General features: G+C 41.2%; 2 protein-coding genes across 2 annotated transcripts; one reads left to right on the top strand and one right to left on the bottom strand.

Annotated features, from left to right (window-relative positions):
• Positions 1-436: 436 nt before the first annotated feature.
• ADIPOQ (adiponectin, C1Q and collagen domain containing) lies at positions 437-10502 on the top strand. The gene is made up of 3 exons (XM_059388033.1): positions 437-490; positions 6612-6833; positions 7974-10502. The coding sequence occupies exons 2-3, from the start codon at positions 6620-6622 to the stop codon at positions 8492-8494; spliced, it is 735 nt and encodes a 244-aa protein (XP_059244016.1). The 5' UTR covers positions 437-490; positions 6612-6619; the 3' UTR covers positions 8495-10502.
• Positions 10503-14127: 3625 nt separating this feature from the next.
• On the bottom strand, positions 14128-15898 carry LOC132010053 (protein SET-like). The gene has a single exon (XM_059388032.1). The coding sequence runs from the start codon at positions 15881-15883 to the stop codon at positions 15014-15016; it is 870 nt and encodes a 289-aa protein (XP_059244015.1). The 5' UTR covers positions 15884-15898; the 3' UTR covers positions 14128-15013.
• Between the last annotated feature and the right edge of the window lie 9227 nt (positions 15899-25125).

Genomic DNA, 25125 nt, shown 5'->3' with positions numbered 1-25125 from the left:
TGCATAGCAAGCAGGAGCACAGTGGTGGTCATCATCAGTATTCCTGACTTATGACAGCAGATCTGTGGGGGGGAAAAGGGGGTCTCCTGCACCACTGGACAATTCATTTCACAGGAGGAAGCTTCTCCCTCAGATGCAGAGATGGCTTGTTTTCCTTTTTCTGGGCTTCACTCTTGCCCCATCTTCTCTTGCTGTTGTAGGATGCAAACCTAAGAGCCAAGGGAATGTGGATGCTGTGACTGAGGACCCACTTGGCTTCCCAAGCCCAAGGGGGGTTGCAGCGGGTTCTCCAGAGTGGAGACCTGAAGCGGTTGCCAGGGACAGGGTGCCTGCCCACTGGCCTCTGGCCCTCACAGGGTTAGGGTTGGCCAATAGGAAGGGACAAGTGTGGGGTGGGGATGGCCTGTCCCCCTGTGTATCAGGCTGCTGAGGCCGGATCATCTCATTTCCATCCTGACTGCACTTTGTGGGTCTGATTCTACACTTGAGGGTAAGAACAAGTTGATTACAGTCCCATGCTGGGGGGTGGGAGTGGCTGTCTTGTAATGGAGCCTCTGGCTGGGGTTTGCACAGGCTCTCTTGTCATAGCTGGTACAGATGGGTACAGGCAAAACTCTGGCCAGAGCAGCCAGAGACCTCAGGCTTCTTCCTTGATTCTTCCACAGCTCAAAGAGAAAAGGAGCTGTTCCTCTGATCAAAATGCCTGGGGCATCTTGAATTTTGCCCAACATACGCAGAGAAAAGGTTGGGATCGATGAGGAGGGAAAAATGGCTGAATAGAGTTCAATTAAGTAAGAAGAGAAGGAAATAATTCACTTCTAGCTTGACCAGGTAGGCAAAGAAAGAAGCATAGGGAAAGGCAGCTGGGGGACAGCCTGAGCTCTAACCTCAGGCTGAGTCTGGAACCCAGCTCCACCACTGGATTCCTCTCAGCAAATATTGATCGAGCAGATTCGATAAGGCTAGACACTGGGTGGAGTTAGTGAGATACAAAGATCTGAAGGAATCTGTAAATACTGGGATATCTGCACTGATGTGAGGATATGTCACAGGATGATTGAGATATTCAAATGAGATCAAGTGAGCTTGGAATATACTGAAAACTTATAAAAATCTTATTTTTAGACATTTTCGGTCAGAAACCAGTGGGTCTGCTCTGTCTTGCTCACCCCAGTGAACGCTGCGCCTGAGGCATCCGGTTGTTTTCAGTGTAGAGGCAGAGGTCAGAGTGGGAAGGATTTTAGAGATCAGCCCAGCACTCCTGTGTCAGTGGGTGTGGTTCCCCGTTCTAGAGAGGTTCTGGTTTTCAGATCAAGCTTCATAGGGGATGCAGCCACCTCACTCCTGGTGACTCCCCCCATTAGCGGAAAGGTGAGCTCCTCCGGAGAAAGTGTGGAAGCCTGGGAGCCCTTTGTGCTGGTAGAATGTGCCCCAAGGAGCACGAGGGAGGGGTCAGCTTTGTTCCTGAAGCAGAGAAAGCACAAACAGTTCAACTGGTAGTCCTTGCTCCCTCCCTCCCTTAGTTCCTGAGGAGCTATAAAGAGAGACGCAGGACTTGCTCCTTGTCTTTCTGAGGTGGGTGTGGGGACAAACTTTCCACCAACTCTTTGTCAAAACAGGAAATTAATGGCCCCACTTGGCTGAGGTCAGGAGGTAGAAGCTTTGGAGAGTAGAATTTTCAATAAGAATTTTTTCACATGAAGAGAGACTGATCTTAAAAAATGCATTGGAGGGATGTTCTGTTTTACTAGTTCCTTGAGATTTGAAGCGCGCGTGTGTGTGTGTGTGTGTGTTGGGCATGGGGATGCTGACAGCTCTCTTAGGGTTGAGTGAAGGTTTTCAGATAATCATCCTGAAAGCCAGACAGAATTGAGTTGATTCCTGATTCTGTCATTCATCATTAGGTTGAACCATGTGAAACTGCCATATTCTACCATTTTTAACCTTTAAAAATGGCAGCTTCATAGAACCCATACAAGAGTTGCACGATCTGTTTCTTTCTTGCTTTCTTTTTTTTCTTCCCTTCCCAGCCCACTCAACATTTCTAAGAGTCGCATGATCTTAAACCAGCACTTAGTTCTCTTCAAGTCTCGGATTCTTCTCTATAGTGGAATCAAGAGCAGGACTATGGGGGGACATTTATGAAATAAGCATTTGAAGGTACCTTATGCAATTTCTGCTCCAACATGCCCTTGCCAATTTCAGTGTTCTCACATCCCTCATCTTGTGCGATCACATTTAGCAGGTTAGGAAGTTGAGTATGAGGCTTTTTAGAGGCCATGTAATGTGATGGGAAGCTCACCGGGTTGGAAGTCAGAACAGGAATGGCTCAGGGGTCATGTCCTTAATCTCTCCCTTTCCCCATCTCTAATGTTGGGATTATAGTCCTTGCTTCATGGAGTTCTTGTAAAGATTAAAATAAGTAATAGATGAAATAAATAATGGGTAAAATCTCCCAGTGTGGGAGCTGGCCTCCATGAGGATCTAATAAACACATCTTCTTCCTTCTCCTTTACCTTCCATTTGTAAAGGCAGGACAGGGTTGAGATAATTTCGGGGTCCATTCTGGCTCTCAGGGACTTAGTGATCTGTGCTTCAGTGCCCTTTCCTGCTGGAAGCACTGGCACCAGATTTAGTGGCCTTTCCCCCACCTAATGCTCTGTTTCTTGACAGTCCCAAAGGAGACCCCATCTTGCATTTCGCAAGATTCTGCTGTTGTTTCTGAAATTCCAGCAGGTCAAAGTGAAATTTCTTATATATTTTAACACATGAAAATGAGAGATCATAAAACAGTCCTTTAGGATTCAGAGGACATCGTGGGCTTCCCCTCATATGATTTTTAAAAATGAACAAATCCATGCCTATAGCCGGTGTATCATGAAAGTTCAGTACAAAGAACTTGGGCTTTGGATTTTAAATTGTGCCTCTGCATGCTTTTCCTTGTTATAGTTGGGTGGACGTTACTAACCAGCTCTGGTCCTGGGATTCCTCTTGTGGGAGCTGGGTCCCACCTGCTGGAGTAGTAGGGGTGAAATGAGGTGAAGGGCAGGTGGATGTAGAGTGGGGATCTGTCACAGGTGGTCCCTAAATATTCGCTCATTTCCCTTCTCTTCACTCACATGTGTGACTTTTACTCATTTGATTCTCTCAATAAGATCGTGAAATAGGTGAGCTGAGGGTTAATATTAATAATCACATTTGCAGGTAAAGAGCAGGAGATCTGGGAGATGAGGTGGAGACACGTAAGTCACCTAGCGTGTTCGTGGCAGAGCCTAGACTAGAAGCCAGGGCACCTGCTTCATGATCTGGAGGGCTTCTCCAGCTACTTTCTCTTATGTCCCCCATCCCATAGAGTGGAACATGAAAAGACAGATATGTGATCCTGATGTTTTTCCTCCACTCCTCTGAACTATGCCTTAAAGAGCCCATTTTTGCACTTTGGAAGACCAGAATTTGATTTCCAGCTCTTTTACATTAAAAAGCTCTAGGACTGGGTACCTGGGTGGAGGCGCAGAGCAGATGATTAAGCATCTGCTCTCAGCTCAGGCCATGATCCCGGAGTTCTGGGATCAGTCGGGCTCCACCCAAAACTAGGTTAGAAGACAGTTTTCTTCTGCAATCAGAATCTGTTCTCAGCATCAGAAACTTCTGAGGATTGTGCGCCCGTCTTCCCCTCACCCCTCTGCTCAGTACCTCCACCCCATGCCGCTGTCTGGGAACCCAGACTCGTTGTCCCTGTCAGTGGAGAAATCCATCCATCATACCAAAGTGCTGAGGACAGAATGCCTTCCCTTGGGCTGGGAGAAAGGAATCTCGACTTTCAAAAGAGGAGGAGGAACCACAGAACTCCAGAGACTTTTTGACTTCTCACTTCCCCCAACAGTTTGGAGAAAGCTCCCAATCTCCTTCTATTTTGGGGTCCCTCTGTAGCTGTCCCCACCAGTTCTTATGTTCTGGACTCTCTTCCTATCTCCCTGTGGAAAAGAGCATAGTCTCATAGATTCTGCTCTCTCCTCATTTTGGGAGAAAGCGAGCATACCTCTCAGAGGTCTTCTTGGGACTTGTAATGCTAACCCTCGGAAACAGGAGCAAGGTGACAAATAGTGAGAAACTTTGAATGCATATGAATTCTTAAAAGCCTCAGAACAAGTATTTTTCCTAAATATGAAAGGGGCTTGGCTGGTTTCTCCTTCTTGGTTTCTAATCTAACTCACCTCTTTCTTATTTTGGGACAAGCCAAGCCTAAGACTGTGTCTCATTTCCCCCACCTGTTGACGTCACCTGCCTGAACCCTTGAAATCCAGTAGAGGGCGATAAAGGTACATGCGGATGGTAAGAGGCACCTCGGCCAGAAAGTCACCACCACCAACAGGCAGTGCCTGTTGCTTTGTGTCCTGTCTCTCTGCCCCTTCTTTTATCAGTCTATCTCATTCTCAATTCTCACTTTACTTACAAGATCCTGTTAAAACTTGGTATTTCCTAAAGGATGCAGAAGTGCAATGGAAGGGAGAGATTAACTAAAGGTGTCTTTAAACAGCTTGAGAAATCATTTGAGTATTTTAGAGCACAGTTTACACCAAAACAAAATATTGAAGATGAATTAAAGAGTGAAACTTAAAATATATCAAACAACATAGAATATTTACCAAGACCTAGAAGGGCTAGGAACTGTTTAAAACTTAGAAGCAAAGAAAAATATCAACAGAGTTGACTATAAAAACTAAAACTTCTGTCACTTAAAAATCAGGGTAAACTGGGGCGCCTGTAGGGCTCAGTGGGTTAAGTGTCTGCCTTCGGCTCAGGTCATGATCCCAGGGTCTGTGGATCGAGCCCTGTGTGGCAGGGTCCCTGCTCAGTGGGGCATTTGCTTCTGCCTCTCCCTCTATCCCTCTCTCCATCTTCCTGCTTGTGCTCTCTGCTCTCCCTCTCTCTACCTATCTCATAAATAAATAAAACATTTTTTAAAAAATTAGGGTAAACAAAAGAATAATCTACAGAATAATCACCAGAGAAAATAGTCATGGCATAGATGATAAAATGTCTGCATAAAGAGCTCACACAAATTGATTCAAAAGTACATTGTGGGGCGCCTGGATGGCTCAGTGGGTTAAGCCGCTGCCTTCAGTTCAGGTCATGATCTCAGGGTCCTGGGATCGAGTCCCGCATCGGGCTCTCTGCTCAGCAGGGAGCCTGCTTCCCTCTCTCTCTCTCTCTCTCTCTGCCTGCCTCTCCATCTACTGTCAAATAAATAAATAAAATCTTTAAAAAAAAAAAAAAAAAGTACATTGTGTATCTAATATATTAAGTGACAGAACCACTAATGGATGTATCATGAAGAAATTAAGTTAGGAAATAGGTCTTTAGTAAAGTGTACAACTCACTGTTGATCAATGCAGCAAGGTGTCATTTCTTTTGTTCACTAAACTAACAACAGCAAAGATAGGTTTTTAAAATTTTGCTGGTGGGAGTAGCTAATAGGGTCCTTACACACTTACAAACACACTTCTAGTAACAAACTAGTAACAGTATAACAGTGTAACTAACAGATTAGTAACAAACTAGACCTAGTAACAGTGTAATAAACTGCAGTTTGGAAATACACACCCAGAACTTAAAAATGTTCATACATTTGGCCCAGTAATTTTACTTCTGGGAATATGTCATAATGGAATATAATTTGGGGATAAGCTATATGACTAAGGATATTAATTATGGATTTTAAAATAGTACTTTAAAGCGGAACTAAGCTAAAAGTTCAACAAAATAGAGATGGTTAAGTATATTTTGCCAGTCCACTTGATGAATTAGCACACGCACATTTAAAATGATGATTATGAGAACTAGAAAGTGACAAAGCAAAAATAGGGGAATAAAATTTCTATGCAAAGTGTGTTTTTCATTTTGTTTAAAAATAAACAGAGAAAGTCTTGGGACTGGGTATCCTTTTGTTTTCTGTAGTTTCCAAAGTATTTATGTTACTAATGTTATTGAATACATGTGTGTGTATGTGTGTGTATTCTACATCTATATATATATATGACAGATGAACATATATGAATAAATGAATGGATGAATGAGTGAATGAATGGTGAGTTGGTTTTGTCCCATTGAGAGGGCACTATAGAGCCCAGGTGATGGGATATAGAGGCGGGATTCTAGACACCATGCACATCTTGGGGGTAAAATTGCCAATCAGAGGCTTTCCTGCATCCCTCACAGATTAGTAACAGATTAGTAACAAACTAGACCTCACAGAGAAGCTGTAACCTGAAGCCAAACCCAATTCTAGAGGCTTTGTGTATCTCCGAAAAACAAACACACTGATGAAAAATAGTCTTTGGAGTAAAAAAGTAAATGTGAACTGTGTTTAACTTAGAATGAGCTTCATGAGATTAAGGAGATTACACACAAAGAATAATGCTAAATATTGCAAATTGGAGGGTGGAAAGAGATCAAGGTGGTTGGAAATAGACAAGTCTTCTAGAAGAGGTGAGCGTTGAGAGAGCAGGTCTCAGAAGTGGACGCTGCTGAGGTGGCCCAGGTCCTGCGTAGGTACAGAGTGAGCTGTGTGGGGCTGCTTGCATGGCTGACTAAGTGTATCTGGGTTCCAGGGGTCAGGATGCTGTTGCCACGAGCTGTTCTACTGTTACTGGTCCTGCCTACACATGGCCAGAACTCCGTGACAGAAGGGCCTGGAGTCCTGCTTCCCCCACCCAAGGGGGCCTGCACAGGCTGGGTGGCAGGTATCCCAGGGCATCCTGGCCACAATGGGACCCCAGGCCGTGATGGCAGAGATGGCACTCCTGGTGAAAAGGGTGAGAAAGGAGATCCAGGTAAGAACAAGGTTTTTGAGGGCACCTTGGTGGCTCAGTGGGTTAAAGCCTCTGCCTTCAGCTCAAGTCATGATCCCAGGGTCCTGGGATTGAGCCCCGCTTCGGGCTCTCTGCTCAGCAGGGAGCCTGCTTCTCCCTCTCTCGCTCTGCCTGCCTCTCTGCCTACTTGTAATCTCTGCCTGTCAAATAAAATAAATAAAATCTTAAAAAAAAAAAAAAAGAACAAGGTTTTTGGCTTCCTCCATCGTAGACTTCTCCTGGGTAGAGGAGGGCTTCTGGAACTATACAAAGGCATTAGCTGTTGACAAAGTCCTAGACACAGGAAGAAAGCTTTTTTTTTTTTTTTTCTGTGACCCATAAGCAGCCTGAAGTGAATTTTGTGATGGCCTTCTGGTCGTGAGGATAGGTCGTACCTGTAAAACCAGTACCTTTGGTTCTGTTCTATCCACATCACTTTGCCTGTACCCTTTCCCACCCCGCCTCATCCATCATTCTTCCCAGTCCCTTTACATGCGTATTTCCCTTCATTTCCACTTAATTCCCATTCCACCCAGTGATGTTCATACTCAACACATCCTCATGGCTCACAGTCCTGCTCCTGGGGAACTCTTGGTGTAGTGACGAAGACATGTCTAAAGCACAAGGCTGTTAAGGATCACTACAAGAATGTCTCTTCCAAATATGCCTAACTGAATGTGGGCAAGTGTCCAAGGTATGGAACAGAGAGAAAATGCTCTCAGAGAAGATCTGGATTAACAATGAAGACTTTAAGAAGAGGAGGGCTTGAGGCAGGCCTTGAAGAATGGATAGACAGAAAAAAAGGAGGGAGGGCATCCCGGACAGAGGGGATCGAAGAGCAAGAGTATGGTTGAAAAGGGTTATAAAGGGTTGGCAGGATGGAGGGTCTGATGGAGACTTATAAGATATAAGGTTGGAGATGAAGTTATGGAAGCCTGCTGGGGGATATAGAAGGAAAAGGTATAACTAATTTTGTTATCTAGTTTGGGAGCTCCCTTTGGTTCCTTGCTCCGAAAGTCAGGCAGGTTGTGGATAAGGACCATAGCGGCAGTGTTTTAGGTTAGAACTAACCAAGGCAGGAGTTCTGTTCCTTATGGTCACTGAAATTTTCTCATTCTCTAGGTCTCATTGGTCCTAAGGGTGACACTGGTGAAACCGGAGTAACCGGGGTTGAAGGTCCCCGAGGCTTTCCAGGAACTCCAGGCAGGAAAGGAGAACCTGGAGAAAGTGCCTATGTACACCGGTCAGCATTCAGTGTGGGACTGGAGAGCCGGGTCACTGTCCCCAATGTTCCCATTCGCTTTACCAAAATCTTCTACAATCTGCAAAACCACTATGACGGCACCACTGGCAAATTCCACTGCAACATTCCTGGGCTCTACTACTTCTCCTACCACATCACAGTCTACTTGAAGGATGTCAAAGTCAGCCTCTACAAGAAGGACAAGGCGATGCTCTTCACCTATGACCAGTATCAGGAGAATAATGTGGACCAGGCCTCTGGCTCTGTGCTCCTCCATCTGGAAGTGGGAGACCAAGTCTGGCTCCAGGTGTATGGGGATGGGAACTCTTATGGGGTCTATGCAGATAATGTCCATGACTCTACCTTTACAGGCTTCCTTCTCTACCATGACACCAATTGATCACAACTAACTTAGAGACTCCAACAGCCCAAAGTGAAAGTACAGCCCATAGATTTTGATGAAGTTAAGAGACTAATTTTCTTATCTAGTTGGAGGGCTCTGAACATTATTTGTTCATTTATTGATGCATTCATCAAGTACCTTTTCAAAAAAAATCATATACTATGTTTCCTGTCCTGAAGAAGACATTGTCACTGGCCTCAAAGGTCTGTTATGTAGTAGTAATGAAAGTTTAATAACATTTCTTGGGGTGCTTGACATGTATGGTGAGGTAGCAAACTACCAGAAAGTATTTGACAGTGCTATTCTGTGTCCACTAGTTTTCCTCATGTTCATGCCAATCCTGGGGGATTCACAGGGAAGATATTATTCACCTCATTTTACACTTGGGTCCTCAGCCTGAGAGAGTTAAGTGAATGCCTAAACTCACACAGATATTAAGTGGCAGAATTTGAAAGCAAACCCAGGTCTGTAGACCTTCTCCACTAAACCCTGCCCCTTTTTAGGAGTACATGACCTCTTGGGAGTGTTGGTACGGGGTCTATCACCCAGCTCAACGGAAGGCCTCTGAGAGGTCTTCATGAAGAGTTAAGCCTTTCCCCAGTAGAGCTGTCTCAGAGGTGATTCTGTGACTAGGTCCATCCCAGCTGGACCACTAATTACTGTGTACTTCTGCTTCTCTGTGTCTTTCTTCATGCTCTTCTCTCCAGCTCAGAAATCTACATCCATCTCCACATGCTGAAATCCTCCCTGTTCCTCAAAACCACCTAATCAGGAAGCTTCTCTGTTGTGAGAGCTCTTTCCTTCAAACCTTCCTCGCATGCTGTGCCTCTCTACATATTACAGTGGATGAGAGTGCTGGGTATGAAAGACAGCCTTATACCATGCCAGGGACAACTGCCTAGAAAGGACTGTGTTTCCTTCACACCTGAATCCCTTGGCAGATCCTTGATAAATGCCTCATGAAGAACAATCTCTTGAATCTCATCTCTACCCAGAATTAACTGCAGTCAGTTTCTTCATTTAACTAATCCTTATCTACAAACACATTTTTCATTTTAGAACTCCCTGAATATAAGCACCTAATCCTTGTTCCACTGGATAGTTGGAATCTTTTCCACTGAGGTTTGGGATGACTATGCTTTCCAGAATGCTTAAAGAATTTTCCCTGAAGGAGGTAGCTTGAGCCTGCAGTGCAAAACCCACAAAGGAATTTGGAAACCCTTCTTTCCTTGAGTACCCAACAGGGCCTGGAAATACCTGGGCCTTCTGGATCTGTTCTTGTGCTTTAAGAACTAAAAAGAAGAAGAAGAAGAAAAAGAAAAGAACTATCTGAGGTGATGGATATGTGAGCTAGCTTGATTGTGGTGAATATTTCACCATGTTTATCTACAGCAAGCATATACAATTTTTAGTTGTCACCTATTTGTAAAAAAAAAAAAAAACCCAAACAAACAGAAGTGTAGGTGGCTGATGGTGGTAAATATCCTCCCAGGAGACAATAGCTTGAGTAACACTTTTCAAAGTTTTTAGCAAAAGCAGAGTTAATATCATTCTGTATAAACAGAAATGGGAAACTTTTTTCTTTTGCTCTCAGTTTGAATTCTGAATGACTCTCTTTTGTATGTGTCTTGCTCATCATTAAGTAGTTGTTATTTCTACATACCAAGCTTTATCTTTTACAACATTTGCACATCATCATTTTCTACAAGTAAAGATACTGTTTAGCATTAAAAGTAGAAGCACTTAAATCACATGCCTTTTGTTTTCATTTTTTTGGGGAAATACATGGGGTTTAGAGAGGATCGAAGGAGTAAATTGCATATTAGAACTCTGTTATGAATGGGGCACCTAGGTGGCTCAGTGGGTTAAGCTTCTGCCTTCAGCTCAGGTCATGATCTCAGGGTCCTGGGATCGAGTCCCATATCGGGCTCTCTGCTCAGCAGGGAGCCTGCTTCCCCCCTTCTCTCTCTCTGCCTCTCTGCCTACTTGTGATTTCTCTGTCAAATGAATAAATAAAATCTTAAAAAAAAGAGAACTCTGTTATTAATGACAGAAAACCCAGCCCCACTTGAGAGGGGGAAAAAAATAGAATTCCCTTGCATGATGGAAGCTACCAGAGCAGCTATTCCCTCATTAGTTAAGTCTTGAACCAGAGGCTTAAAGGATATCAAAGACCCTTTTCTCTCCGTCCTTCCAGTCTGCCTTCAGCTGTGTAGGCTGACCACTTGGGCTCCACACCGTATACCGCTAGGCTTCTTGTCATGATATCAAGTGGATGGGCACCTTGCCAGCTCTGGTATCCTCCCATCACATCCTCTTTTCTGGTGGTTCCCATGGAACTCCTTTTTCCAGAAGTCTCAGCAAATATATCCTTGCATCTCATTGGCTCTCGATAGGTTGTATGCCCATCTCTGACCAATCACTTTGGTCAGAAGGATGGACTGTACTTACTGACTTGAGATGATTATGGCTCAAGCTGGAGAAAGGGCTTTTTCTCTAATACAAAACTGGACACAGTAACCAGAAGTGGGAGAGTGGATGATGTATGCGAAAACACCTGTCCACCATCAACTCTTACTGTTCTGTGTGAATTTTCTTAGGTTTCTCAGAGATATTGCTGGAAGATTACTACTGGTTTTCTCTAAAATTTCAACAAGTAGCTGATGTCTGGGCATATGCGCAGTCCTACATCTGGGTAGGGTTGCCTCTTCACAGCTCTGAACATGGAGTCACTCACTTTAAGCTCTCTGGAGCAGGGCCAATTCTTTGTGGAAACAGAGAGAGCCAATCTGCATAGCCCCTCTTGAGAGGAATTGTGGTCAAGATTTTAGGATTAATGGTCCCATGATATCTTCATGGTCCCATCACATCTTCAAATATAATTATGCATTTTTTAATTTCTCTTAAGTTCCGCCAGCTTTTGCTTCCTGTATTTTGGAGCTCTTTAATTAAGTACATACTTATTTAATAACTATGCCTTCTCAGCGAATTTATTCTTTTATCATTATATAATGTCTCTCTTTTTCTCCAGTAATTTGCCCTATTCTGAAGTCTACTTTGTCTGAAAGTAATATAGGCACTCTAGTTTTCTTTTGATTACTGTTCGCATGGTTTATCTTTTCCTATCATGTTGCTTTAACTCTTTCTATACCGTTGACTCTTGAGAAATGTGGGATTTCAGGGCACCAACCCTCCACATAGTAAAAAATCTGTGCATAGCTTTTGACTCTCCAAAAACTTGTCTACTGTTGACCAAAAGCCTTAACAACAACATAGTTGACTAACATGTACTTTGTTTATTATATGTATTATATGCTATTTTATTCTCTTCCCTAACTTCTTATTATTTGACTATTATGAAATAGTTATCTTAATTTATTTATTGAATTTTTGGCTATGTCTTGGTATTGTTTAGTAGTTGCTCTAAGAATTACAATGTATATGTCTAACTTTTCACAGTATATTTAGAACTAATATTTTACCACTTCAAGTAAGGGTAATACAAGCATTATAATCAAATAGGGTTCTGTGTCGTGATCCCTCTATGTTGTAGTCAGTGTATATATTCCATTGAAATATTACAATGTTAGGGGCACCTGGGTGGCTCAGTGGGTTAAAGCCTCTGCCTTCAGCTCAGGTCATGATCCCAGGGTCCTGGGCTCGAGCCCCGCATCAGGCTCTCTGCTCAGCAAGGAGCCTGCTTCCTCCTATCTCTCTGCCTGCTTCTCTGCCTACTCTGTCAAATAAATAAATAAAATCTCTTAAAAAAAAAAAAAGAAATATTACAGTGTTATAATTTTTGCATTCAATGTATTTTAAAGAATTTAAGAGGCTCCCAATACTCTATTTATCTAGATATTCATTATTTCTTTTGTTCTTTCTTCCCTCATCCCAAAGAACTTTCTTAGCCATTTCTTTTAGAACAAGTCTGTAAGTGATAAATTCTCTTAGTTTTCCCTCATCTGAGAATATCTTTATTCTGCCTACATTCTTGAAGGATGTTTTTGTTGGCTATAAAATTTCGAGTTGACAGTTCTTTCCTTCTAGCACTTCTTCTTCTTCTTTTTTTTTTTTTTAAGAGTTTATTTATTTATCTGACAGACAGAGATCATGAGTAGGCAGAGAGGCAGGCAGAGGGAGAGAGAGAGACAGAGAGGAGGAAGTAGGCTCCCCACTGAGCAGAGAGCCCCATGAGGGGCTTGATCCCAGGACTCTGGGATCATGACCTGAGCTGAAGGCAGAGGCTTTAACCCACTGAGCCACCCAGGCACCCCTCCTTCTAGAACTTCTTATGTTGAAGTAATCTCTACACCCAATGTGGGGCTTGAACCTCGAGATCAAGTGTCGCACGCTCTACCAACTGAGCCAGCCAGGCGTCCTTCCAGTACTTTTAATGATTATTTATTTATTAATTTTTCTTCTAGCACTTTAAAGGTACTCTTTCATTGTCTTCAGGGCTTCTGATAAGAAGTAGTCATGGTTTCCCTTATGTGTAACGTGTCATCATTTGTTTCCATGTGCTTTTTTTTTCTTTTCCTTTTAATTTATTTTTTTATTTTCAGCATAACAGTGTTCATTATTTTTGCACCACACCCAGTGCTCCATGCAATCCGTGCCCTCTCTAATACCCACTAGCTGGTACCCCGACCTTCCACCCCCCGCCCCTTCAAAACCCTTAGATTGTTTTTCAGAGTCCATAGTCTCTCATGGTAAGACATTTTCTTTACCTTTGGTTTTTACAGTTTAATTATGATATATCTGGGTATTTTTTTTAAACTTAACCTGATAGGATTCACTGAGTTTCTTGAAATTTAATAGATACATTTCATCAAATATGGAATTTTTCTGTCATTATTTCATCAAATACATATTCTGACTCAATCTCTCTCTTTTTCTGAGATTTCAATGATATGAATGTTAGATTGACAAGCACCTAAGGTTACATTAATTTTTTTCAATCTTTTTCTTTCTGTTCTTTTTATTGTATAATTTCTCTCTCTCTTTTAAAGGTTTTATTTATTTATTTGACAGACAGAGAAATAGAAAAATAGCAAGCATGCAGAGGGAGAGGTAGAGGGAGAAGCAGGGTCCCCACCAAACAGGGAACCGGATGCAAGGCTCCATCCCAGGACCCTGGGATTATGACCTGAGCTGAAGACAGAGTTGTAACCAACTGAGCCACCCAGGTGCCCCTGTATAATTTCTCTTCACCTATCTTCAGGTTTTCTTTTCTTTCTTTTTTTTTTTTTTAAAGGATTTTATTTATTTATTTGACAGACAGAGATCACAAGTAGGCAGAGAGGCAGACAGAGAGAGAGAGGAAGGGAAGCAGGCTCCACGCTGAGCAGAGAGCCTGATGCGGGACTCCATCCCAGGACCCTGAGATCATGACCTGAGCTGAAGGCAGCGGCTTAACCCACTGAGCCACCCAGGTGCCCTATCTTCAGGTTTTCTTTCCTCTTTCATCTCCATTCTGCTATTGACCACATTTGGTAGAACAGTGAATTTCAGATATTGTATCTCCTAGTTTAAAATTTTCCATTTAGCTAAAAAAATTGTTTTTCTTTCTCTGCTAAGAACTTTGTCCTCTTATTTATCTCAAGAATGTTCATCTTTTTTGTGTGTGTGTGTACACATTTAGTTTTATTGTAACAAAGCAACTTGTACACTTTTAACGTTTAAAACTGAGCATCATCTTTCCTTTCCAGTGAAACAAAAAGAAAATTTTAAAAATAAACAGGAACAAAATTACAATAGAGAATGTCAATTCCAAATAAGATCCTACAAGTTCTGCTGATTCTCCCATCGAGTGACAGGGCTCAAGTCATCATTAGGAGAGAGTTTTATTTTAAAAGTGTCATCTTAAACTGCAAGGATGTCCATTAAAATCACAATTAAACATGCCAAAGGAGAAGCCATGTTGTCAAAATGCCCACTTAACCCACCCAAACATCTCAAACCCACCCTTTGCTGACCTTCTATAACCCCATTTTTTAAAGTTTTTTTTTCTTTTTTTTAAACAAGAGAAAGTAGAAAGGTACATGTTGGTAAATGCTAACTGTCCATATTCACATAGAGACACAGTGTAATCTCTGAGCCCAATATACAGAGAAAGGAGGAAAAAAGCTAGAATTCTATGCACTACTACACAGGGGCCTAGCACCCTCCAGCTTCCAGCAGAGCTAAGGGAGCAGAAGGTTTTTCTTTTTTCCCACAGAGCACGGTGATGTTGATTCCATAAAGTTTTTGTTTTTGTTGAGACAGGAAGGGACAAAAATGAATTTGGAACAAAAAGGGGTAGAGATTCTTTTCCCACTGTATTCTGCTCAAGGTATTTTCCCCCAAAATAAGCTGAGAACCATGGTATAAAGGGAGAGAAAAAGGAGACTTCAAAAAACAGGGCGAATGAGCACAAGAGGAGAAAAGAAAAAGAAAAAGGAAAAAAAAAAGACGGCAACTTGCTCCCAGGGACTGAAGAAAATTAAAAAAGGAAGGTTGGAATCCATCAGTGTTCCATTAGTCATCTTCCCCTTCATCTTCCTCTCCTTCCTCCCCCTCATCATCATCTTCATCTTCTTCACCTTCATCCTCATCTCCTTCTTCATCAATATCTTCCAATCCTTCTTCTTCTTCATCATCATCCTCCTCCTCTTCTCCTTCCCCTTTTTCGTCATCCATATCGGGAACCAAGTAGTACTGTAATGCATTTGGCCAAATATCATCTTTGATGACTTCTCCTAACTCATCTGCACCTGCATCAGAATGGTCAGTAAACCAGGTGAAGAAGCTCTCTGGTTCCTCATGCTGTCTCTTCCTGCTGGCTTTATTCTGTGTTTGACTTGAACGTTTCGTCAAATCCTTTCCAGATTTCCATTTGATTTCAGTGGACTTTGAAGATGGATCACCACTCTCATTCAGATGAAATTCTTTGGAGAGAACTTTATTTTCGAAGTAAGGGTTTTCATCAAAACAAAAATCTATTCTGTAACCTGATTTAATATCTTCAAATTCTGTCACTTCAATTCTTGTCAAATAATGCAGCGCCTCTTCATCCTCCTCCCCAAGCAGTGCAGACACTTGTGGATGGTTGACAAATGTTGTTACCCAAAAATTGGGGGTTTTGGCGATCAATTCCGACCTCTTCTGAAAAAATGGTTGGCGGAGTTTGTTATATTTCTGTTCTACTTTCAAAATCTCCTCACTGGCTTGTTCATTAAGTCTGTCTATTTCATTTTGTACTTCATCAATATGTTCAATTGCTTCTTGCTGTTCTTTTTCTCCTCTATGCAAGTGCTGAGATGTTGATGTCTGCCCTGGCTTGGGGGCAGGGGGCTGTCTCGGTTTCTTCATTTGAGGTGGGAGCGAAGACTGGCATTTGGGGGCCATGCTGCGAGGAAACTCCAGGAAACCTGGAGAGAGGCACGTCTGATTGCTCAAGAATGTTCATCTTTACCTCATGGTTATATTGGGTGTTATCAAGTCTGTGTCTGGTAATTCCAGTTGGGGCCATCTGTTGATTACCTTTTCTCCTGAGTACTGGTCAGACTTTTCTTGTTCTTTGTGCATTCAGTAATTTTGAATTCTACCCAGAACATCTTGAATACTACGTTAGGAGATTCTGGATTCTGTTAAAAATCCTCTAAAGAATATTGAATTCTTGTGTTAGTGGGCAATCAGTTGGCTTAGATCCAGGCTGCAAGTTGTACCTCACCTTTTGGGAGTGGGGATTCTGAGGTCAGTTCAGTTTTCAAACATTTGCTATGGTATTTGGGTCAATCTGTCATATACACAGCTCTGAGTTTTGCTTAGGACAAACTCTTGAACTCTTGAAACCTTTGCTGCCCTTCTTTGGGTCTGCCATGCATGTGTACAATTGGGATATTTTAGGTATTTGTTTTTTGCATTTTGTCTAGAACTTTTGGTTGCAATCAGTGCAAAAGGTAGACTATTGTTGGCTCATTGCAACTTAGCTGGCACTGGACAGCTTGTGTCCTGTGATACTCCTGAAGAAGGAAAAGGAGAAGGAGATTACAGGAACCCCAAGAAGGTACAGAATCTACCCTGAAGTTGATAGAGTTCAAAGAAAATAAGTCCAATCTTGAGATAGACCCTTGTTAAAGAGAGAACATGGAAGGTACCAAAAACTCCTTGACCAAGGGAGGCTGGGCCAAGCAAGATTTTGATTATAATCCCAACCTCTGACTTTTACTGAGTGGTAGATGATGATGCATTCCAAGCTGTGCAGAGACTAAAGAAGTTAGCCTGACCCCACCAGCAGGGACCAAAACAGAAATATTTACCTCCAAATTCAGAAATCTTATTCTATATACAGCGTTTTAGTTAGGGATGTTTGGAAATATCCAGGTTTTTAAGAATGTTTAGAAAGAACTAGATTTTTTTCCTTTTATCCTTTAGATTTTACTCAGGTGTTTTTACAGTGAGTAAACATGATTTCAAATAAAATTCACTATGTAAAAACCACATTTTCTCAAAAGGAAGTGAAGCAAGATCTCTTCACTTTCTCATTTATGTGTGCTTCACAATGTCAGTATAAGTGGAATTCCTGGGCCAAGATTATTAATGTGCAGCTCAGTTTGTGGTTAAGATTAGGGCTGTGACAAGTTAAAGGTCAGTGTGTGGTAGGGGCTGGGTGTCATGGACGCTGATGCCATTTTTCCGTGCAAGGTGGGCCTCCCCCTGGGTCTTCACTTCAAGCAGTGAAGGTAGTCCATTCTGTGGTCCGTTCTGATCCCTTTCTCCTAGAGGCCATTGAATGTAAGAGGGCAGGTGCTTACTTTAAGCCAGGCAAACCAGAGTGCCTCCAGGAATATGAATTAGGACGGAGGCAAAACATGCAGATTCAAGACTCATAGGTGACTATCTTCTGCCAGCAGTCTAGAGAGAGAAGAGGCTCACCTTGGAGAAAGAAACAGTCGGAGAGAAACAGAACTGAAAGTTGGAAGGAGGGGGAGAGGGAGAGAATTCTAGTTCCCAAAAGCTTTCCTTTTTTTAAATTCCATTCCTTCTTGACACTCAGCTATATCCCTGCCTATGTGTCCCATGAGAGAGCAGTTCCTAGATTTTTGTACAATTTCTTCTTTAACTTCAGCTAGCTTAAGTTGATTTCTGTTATTTTCTCCCAAAGAGTACACGGGGTCAGGAATTAGTTTGTGAATGTGCTCAGGAACCAGGCTGAGATCTAGTTAGGAAGAATACTTAGGAACAAGGTAACAGAATTAGGTCACTAGATTAGAATTTAAAATAATTTTTTTTTCAGGGAAAAAAAAAAAGAAGTTGCTAGGCCTCATGAAATCAAACCTAGAACTCAGTTTTATCTATATTTATTTTATTTGCAATTAATTTCCTCACTGGCAAATCTCTTGTGGGCATAGACTTTCTACTTCATCTCTGAATTTTTTATAGAGATCTTTTATTCATTCAATAAATATTTATTATCTAAGATGTGTCAGGCACATAATAATTTTTTTTTTAAAAAATAGCAACGATAACAGTATAAATAATCATCTTGGGGTACCTGCTTGAAACGCATTTTTTTATTTAATTCTTGCAACACCCTGTAAATTAAATATCATAGACCCAGCTGTCCCAGTGCTTAGAGAAGCTAAGTTGTGGTTCAAAGCCACGACTAGTGAATTGCAGAGCCAGAATTTGTTCTCAGAGCTGCCTGACTCCAAAGCTTACGTTTGTAGAACGAATGAACCCTAATTTCACCAGCTTTTTCTTCTTTCTAGTTTTAAGACATTGGGAGGATGAGGCATTTATTCAACCTGCAGCTCTATGTTAGCAATCCTGTAAATACTAATAGTGGAAAAACTTGTCTTTGTAAAATGAGTCATTAAATTTGCTGCATGACAGAAAGTCTGGTTGTTAAAAGGAAATATGATGAAATGTCTCACTCATCATTCATATGGACAAGTTCTGAGGACTGCACTGAAGTTCTTTGTAAGTGTGGTACAAGAAAAAAAAGGACCTTGCAAAATAGCTTGTTTATGCCAGTTGAAATAGGTTGAGTCAGTGTTCAACCATTTGTTACTGAAGCATTTTGTGAATCAGAAATAAAATGCCATTTCCTTAGCATGATAAAGAATAACAAATTCTAAATAGTGCCTCGCATTATAATAAACAATGCACACCAAATATGTCCTTGTCACAATTGGGTGCAAAACAAGGACAACTACTTTTTCTCTTTGTCCTTAACAATGTTGTGAAAGTTCTGTTGCTTTATCCTCTTGTTGTTGAGCTCCCTCTTTTTTTTTTTTTTTTTTTTTTTTTTTTTTACTCTCTCTTATTTTATTCATGTTTTCATCACTGTCTTCCATTGAACACACACACTTGGGAAGTATTTATTTTTTTAAGATTTTATTGATTTATTTGTATGTGGCGGGGAGACAGCATAAGCGGGGGTGTGGTGGAGGGGGCAGAGGCAGATGGAGAACCAGACTCCGCTGAGCAAAGACCGAGGCAGGGCTCCATCCCAGGACCCTGAGATCATGACCTGAGCCAAAGGCAGACGCTTAACTGACTGAGCCACCCTAGTGACCCAGGAAGTTTTTTTTGTTGTTGTTGTTGTTGTTTTTTTTTTAATTTTTGCTTGGCTTTTTTCTCCCAGCCTGGTTTCTTGGCTCCTCTTTGGCATGTGCTTGATTACTATCTGTCTAATCAGCTTGTTTGTGTTGAATGTGGGCAGCCATTTCCAGACATTCAGCTCTCCCTGAGACAGTGAGGATGAGTTCTCCATGACTTCCATCCCCGACATGCGTGTCTCCCCTTCGGACTCCAGGGTGGGGCTAAAGTCTCGAGTTCTATCTGCTCTTCTGAGACTGAGCACAGAGAGGGTAGGAAGAACACTCTGCTGGGGCTGTGTGCAGCCTTTGTTGAGTAACCTGGGTTTTAGTCTCTCTTCTGAGATCATGTTAAATATCTGGTACCAGGAATTAATCTATCATGTTGGCCATGCATCCCGTCCTCGTGGTAGAATACCTGAGAGTTTCCTGGGGCTTTTCCTGCATCCACTGAGAGCTGAAGTTGGGGCCTTTACTCTGATGGGTATTTTCTTGGACTGCTTGCTTACCTCTGAGTCTGCTTTCCTCTGGGTTAGGCAGTACTAGTGAGAACGCTCAGGAATTCATCCATCGTCTTCTCTCCTCAGGCCCATCATAGTGGGTATGAGGCTGCAGTGGGATTAGAAGCCAGGCCTTGCTCTGACAGAATCTCTCATTTCTTTCTTCAATAGCCACATTTTGAAGTTTCTGACTTGTAGTTTTACTCCTTTTCTTATTTTGTTGCTGATGGTGAATTTTCAGAGGTGTTAGTTTTTTCCTTTTGTGGTAGTCACTTGAAAGAGCAAAAAGATGAGAGGATATGAGAATAAAATTTTAAAAATAAAAACTTACAAGTGGGAATGGCAGCTAGCCTTACTAGTTGTTGAAGCACGTTACAAAAACACAGCAATTAAAGTAGGATATTCCAGGCATAAGAGGAGACAGACTAATGGAAGATAAGGTTGACCAGAATTAGACCCTAAGATATGCATAAAGAAGCTTTATGTATTTCAGTTGTTTAGAACAAAAGAAAAATCGTAGGCTTCCCCTCATATATGCTTGAAAAAGATTGCACATAGATTAGATATTTAAATGAACTTAAAGTAGAAAGTAAAACTATTAAAAATTCTCTAAAAGTATGTAAAAGTGACTGCCAAGACTCTAAGTGGGAGAGAGAAGACACTTGAGTTTAAAATGAGAGGAACAGGGGTGCCTGGCTGGCTCAGTCAGCAGAGCACTTGACTCTTAATCTCTGGGCTGTGAGTTCAAACCCATGTTGAGAGTGGAGATTACTTAAAAATAAGTAATAAATACACTTAAAAAAAAGGAGAGAGAAAGAGAGGTCCAATTGGTAAGAAAAACACAACATCCCCCGTAAACATGTGGGTAGGGACAAGAAGAGACAAGCAACGAAAAGGAAAAAAACAATGACTAATAATTTTATGCAAATGCATTTCTCTCTAATAAATACAAATTAAAACAACAAAGTTATGCCGTGTCATTTTCAACCATACAACTAATGAAAGATCGTTTTAAGTGGGAATATTTAATGTCATCATCAATTGGGCATCTTTGTACACTTTTGCTGAGGTTATTAATTATACAACACTTTGGATATAAAGTTGTCACATTTTATCATGGACATTAAAAATGTTCGTATGTTTTGCATGGTAATTGAATTCCTGAGATTATATATGAAGGAAATAATCCCAAATGTAGGAAAAAAATCTCTGGGTGCAAAGATATATATTGTAGTATAATTCATAATGGAGAAAAATTGGAAAGAAGTTCAGTATCCAATAATGGAAGGATTATAATTATAGTATGGTTGCATGATGAGATTTCCATAAACAGTGATATTTGAAAATAATTTTGAATTACTCAAGAAATGTGTTCATAATTATGTTAAGTTTTTTTTGAAAAGGATATAGAATTGTGGTATATGATTATTAGTATGCCGAGAAAACGATTGGCATCAAAATGCACAAAAATACTACAAAAATACAGTAGTTTTTTGATGGTGGAATTAACAGTACCTCTTTTCCCCTTTTATACTTTTCTGTTTTGTTGTTGACTCTCTGTTACAAGTAACAGAAATCCAACACCAGCCAATAGGAGCAAAAATAAACATTTATCAGTTGCGTAACCAAAAATCCCAAGGGTAGAGCACACTTCAGCCTGGATCCAGGGGCCCCAATGACATGGTGATGAGTCTAATTGTCCTCTCATTTCATCTCTTCCCCGTGGATTTCAGTGTGTCAGTAATGTTTTTCCTTGATACAGATGGCTTCTTCTGTGAGACCAGAGACGATGGCTGAAAAAGATGTCGTCTTCTGTCATTCTCATAGCTCTGTATTCCAAAATGGAAGACTCTTCTGATGTCTGTATGTCATACTCTCCTGAGCACAAACTGGTGGTTGCCAGAGGGAAGGGGTGATGGGCAAAATGAGGAAAAGGGAGCAGGAGGGAGAGCCTTCCAGTTATGGAATGAATAAATTGTGGGAGGAAAGGCACAGCGTAGGGAATAGAGTCGTTGGTATTGTAGTACTGTTGTATGGTGACAGATGGGAGTGAACTTGTAGTGAGCACAGAATAATGGAGTGTTACAGAATCACTACGCCTGACATCTCAAACCAAAGAAACATTGTGTGCCAACTATATTTCAGTTAAGGAAAAAACAAAAAGCCCTGCAGTGTGTGATTACCCTTGTTAGGTCACATGGCCCCTCGTTCTAAGAAGCACATGCCTACTTCTGTTGCTAGTACTGGAGGAGTGGGGGGAAATGCTTGCATGGAGTTAGTCCCCTCTGAATCACTTTTGATGGGAGATCTGCAGGAAAGAATGCTTCTAAAATGAGGGGAAAGAGGAAAATACAACAATATTCTACAATAAACAAGTATCACATATAAATGGAAAAAAACAAACCTTATTTTTTCCTTTTTAATTTTAGTTTTTAGAATTCAGGGTGGTAGAGGGGCAGAGGCAGAGGGAGAATCTTAAGCAGGCTCCACGCCTAGCTCAGAGCCTAAGGCAGGGCTCTATCTCACAACCCCAAGATCATGACCTGAGCCAAAATCAGAAGTCAGATGCTTAAATGACTGAGCCACCCAGGGGCCTAAATTTTATTATTTTTTTAAAAAGTTTTATTTATTTTTGAGTGAGAGAGAGAGAGAGAGTGAAAGAGAATAAGAAGGGGGAGGGGCAGAGGGACAGGGAGAGAGAGAATCCTCAAGCAGACTCCCTGATGAGCACAGAGCTGGATCCCAGGACCCAAATCATGACCAGAGCCAACATCAACAGCTGGATGCCCAACTGACTGAGCCACCCAGGAGAGCCTCCCAGACCTTATTATTATTTTTTTAAAGATTTTATTTATTCATTTGAGAGAGAGAGAGAGAGAGACAGCACAAGCAGGGGGGTAGGCAGAGGGAGAGGGAGAACCAGGCTCCCCACTGAGCTGGGAACCTGATGTGGAGTTCAATCCCAGGACCTGGAGATCATGACCTGTGCCAAAGGCAGGTGCTCAACACCTGAGCCACCCCATTGCCTCTCAAACCATATTTTTAAGAGCAAACTACCACCATCCACTCACCTCTCCCTAACCCTTCCCCAAGAAAGGAGAAAAAAAAAACAAAACCCTCAGCATTATTCAGATTTGACTGCTAAGAGTGTGTCATTTCATTTAGAAACTAAATGAATGAATTAAAAGAAAAAGAAATAATTCTTATAATTGAAGGTGATACACGGTTATCAATTACTGGAAGCACCAAGCCTAGCAATGAAGTGAAAAGCTATTTTGAAGTAAAGTTCATACTATTGGAGAAACAATGTATATTAAGTACCGAGTTATGATATAGAAAATCAAGTTTCAGGGCGTCTGGGTTGCTCATTCATTAAGCATCTGCCTTTAGCTTAGGTTGTGATCTCAGAGTCCTGGGACTGAGCCCAGCATTGGGCTCCCTGCTCAGAGGGAGGCCTGTTTCTTCCTCCCCCACTCCTCCAGCTTATATTCCCTTCCTTGCTGTCTCTGTAAAATGAATAAATAAAATCTTAAAAAAAGAAAATCAAATTTTGAGTTAAAAATGCTGTCCCATCCCTCGAAAGACCCCCAAAACCAAAACCAAAAAAAGAACTCAAGTAAATAAAACCATCAAAGACATGAGAATTGGCTTCTATCCAGCAGCAAAGTGTTAAAAACTCTGATGAGAATTTGGGGACCATCCCACTCACAAGTCTTCCCACATAACATTTTCTTATAAAGGGAACTATTCTCATGGGAACACAGTAGCTGAAGGCTTCGTAGGTAAATAAGCAGGGGTGAGGTTAAGACTTAGGACGGTCTTACCCAACCCCAATCACTCATGTTGCCTCATGCATTGGCAGTTTGTTTTTCATGGCTCCATGATATTCCATTGTATGGATGGAGCACAATTTGTTTAGCCATTGATGGACATTTGGGGTTTTCCTAGTATTTGGCTATTATGAAAAAATCAGCTCTGAGCAGTTTGTACAGCTCTTTTGGGGGGCATATGTTGCTATTTTTCTTGAGTAAATACCTCGAAGTAGAATTCACGGGCCAAATGGTAAGAGGAAAATTTAACTTTTAAAGAAGCTGTCAAACTCTTTTCCAAAGTAACAGTACTATTTTATATTTCCGCTGGCAGCCTATGAGAGTTCCAGATGCTTCCCATCCTTGCCAACACTTATTATTTTCAGTCTGTTTAACTGTTAGTTATTTTAGTGTATGTGAAGTGAGATTTCATGTTGATTTTGATGTATATTTCCCTGATGACAAATGAGATTGGTTAAAAATTTTTAAATGTGCTTTAATGAGTATTTATACATACTCCTTTGTGAAGTTCCTGCTCAAATCTTTTGCTCATTAAAAAAAAAATAAAATCGAGAGGAAGGTACAGAGAATTCTCATGATCTCCCCACCACAAAATTATTAACATCCTCTGGCAGAGTGGTACATTTGTTACAACTGATGTACCCACATGGATACAACATTATTATGCAGGTTCATAGTTTATGTTAGGGCTCACCCTTGGTGTTGCACATTCTATGGGTTTGGACAAATGTATAATAATATTTGTTCTTGTTCTTTTAAAAAATGTAACATTTGGTATATATTAACTATAGTATCCCATGGAGTGTTTTCACTGCCCTAAAAATCCTTTGTGCTCCACCTGCTCATCCCCTGACTCCAAATCCTGGCAATCGCTGGTCTTTCTACACTTCTTCATAATTTCACAATTTCTAGAATGCCATATAGTTGGAATCATACAGTAGTAGGTAGTCTTCTCAGATTGGCTTCTTTTACTTAATAATATGCAAACTGTCAACCAGTTAATGTTTATCTTTTACTGCAAAATTGTCTTATGGCCAACTAGTTATGTGATGAAAAGTCTTGTAGTAATGTCTATGGCAAAGATGCTTATGGCCAAAGTACCTACAACAAAGTTTTCATTTCAGCTATTGTATTTTCCAATTTCTAGATGTTCATTTGTTTTTTATATTTTGCATTTCTGATCTCATTATGTTGTTTTCTTTTTATATCATTGAGAATGTGAAGCGTATTTATAATAGCTGTTTTCATGGCCTTGTCTGTCCTCTTGTTCCACCGTCTCCAGCATGTCTGCATCATTTTATGTTGAGTAGCTTTTCTTCTGGTTAGGAGTCATGTTTTCCTTCTTCTTCACAGACCTAGCAATGCTTGGTTGAATTCTGGACATTGTATATTTTAGATCATTGTGCTTTGGCTTTTGTCGTATGTCTTTAAAGAACAGTTTGTGTGTGTATGTGTTTTGTGTGTGTGTGTGTGTGTGTGTGTGTGTGTGTGTTTTGTTTGTTTTTGTTATGCAGTTAAATCACTTCTGGATTCATCTTCCAGGGAGGGTCTAGAATAACCTATACTGTAAAGTTAATTTACCCCCACTCTTAAGCCTGGACATTCTAGAGTCTCTTGCAAAGGCCCTGTGTTGCCCATCTACCTGGAGTAGTGGGGATTTGAACAGTTCCTGGATCTTTCTAGGATCCAGTGAATTTTTGGTTTTCTTTCTCTAG

The sequence above is a fragment of the Mustela nigripes genome, chromosome 2 (genome assembly GCF_022355385.1).
Source record: "Mustela nigripes isolate SB6536 chromosome 2, MUSNIG.SB6536, whole genome shotgun sequence".
Taxonomy (NCBI): Eukaryota; Metazoa; Chordata; class Mammalia; order Carnivora; family Mustelidae; genus Mustela; species Mustela nigripes.
The sequence above is the reverse complement of the archived record's forward strand: the minus strand, read 5'-3'. Positions and strand labels throughout refer to the sequence as shown.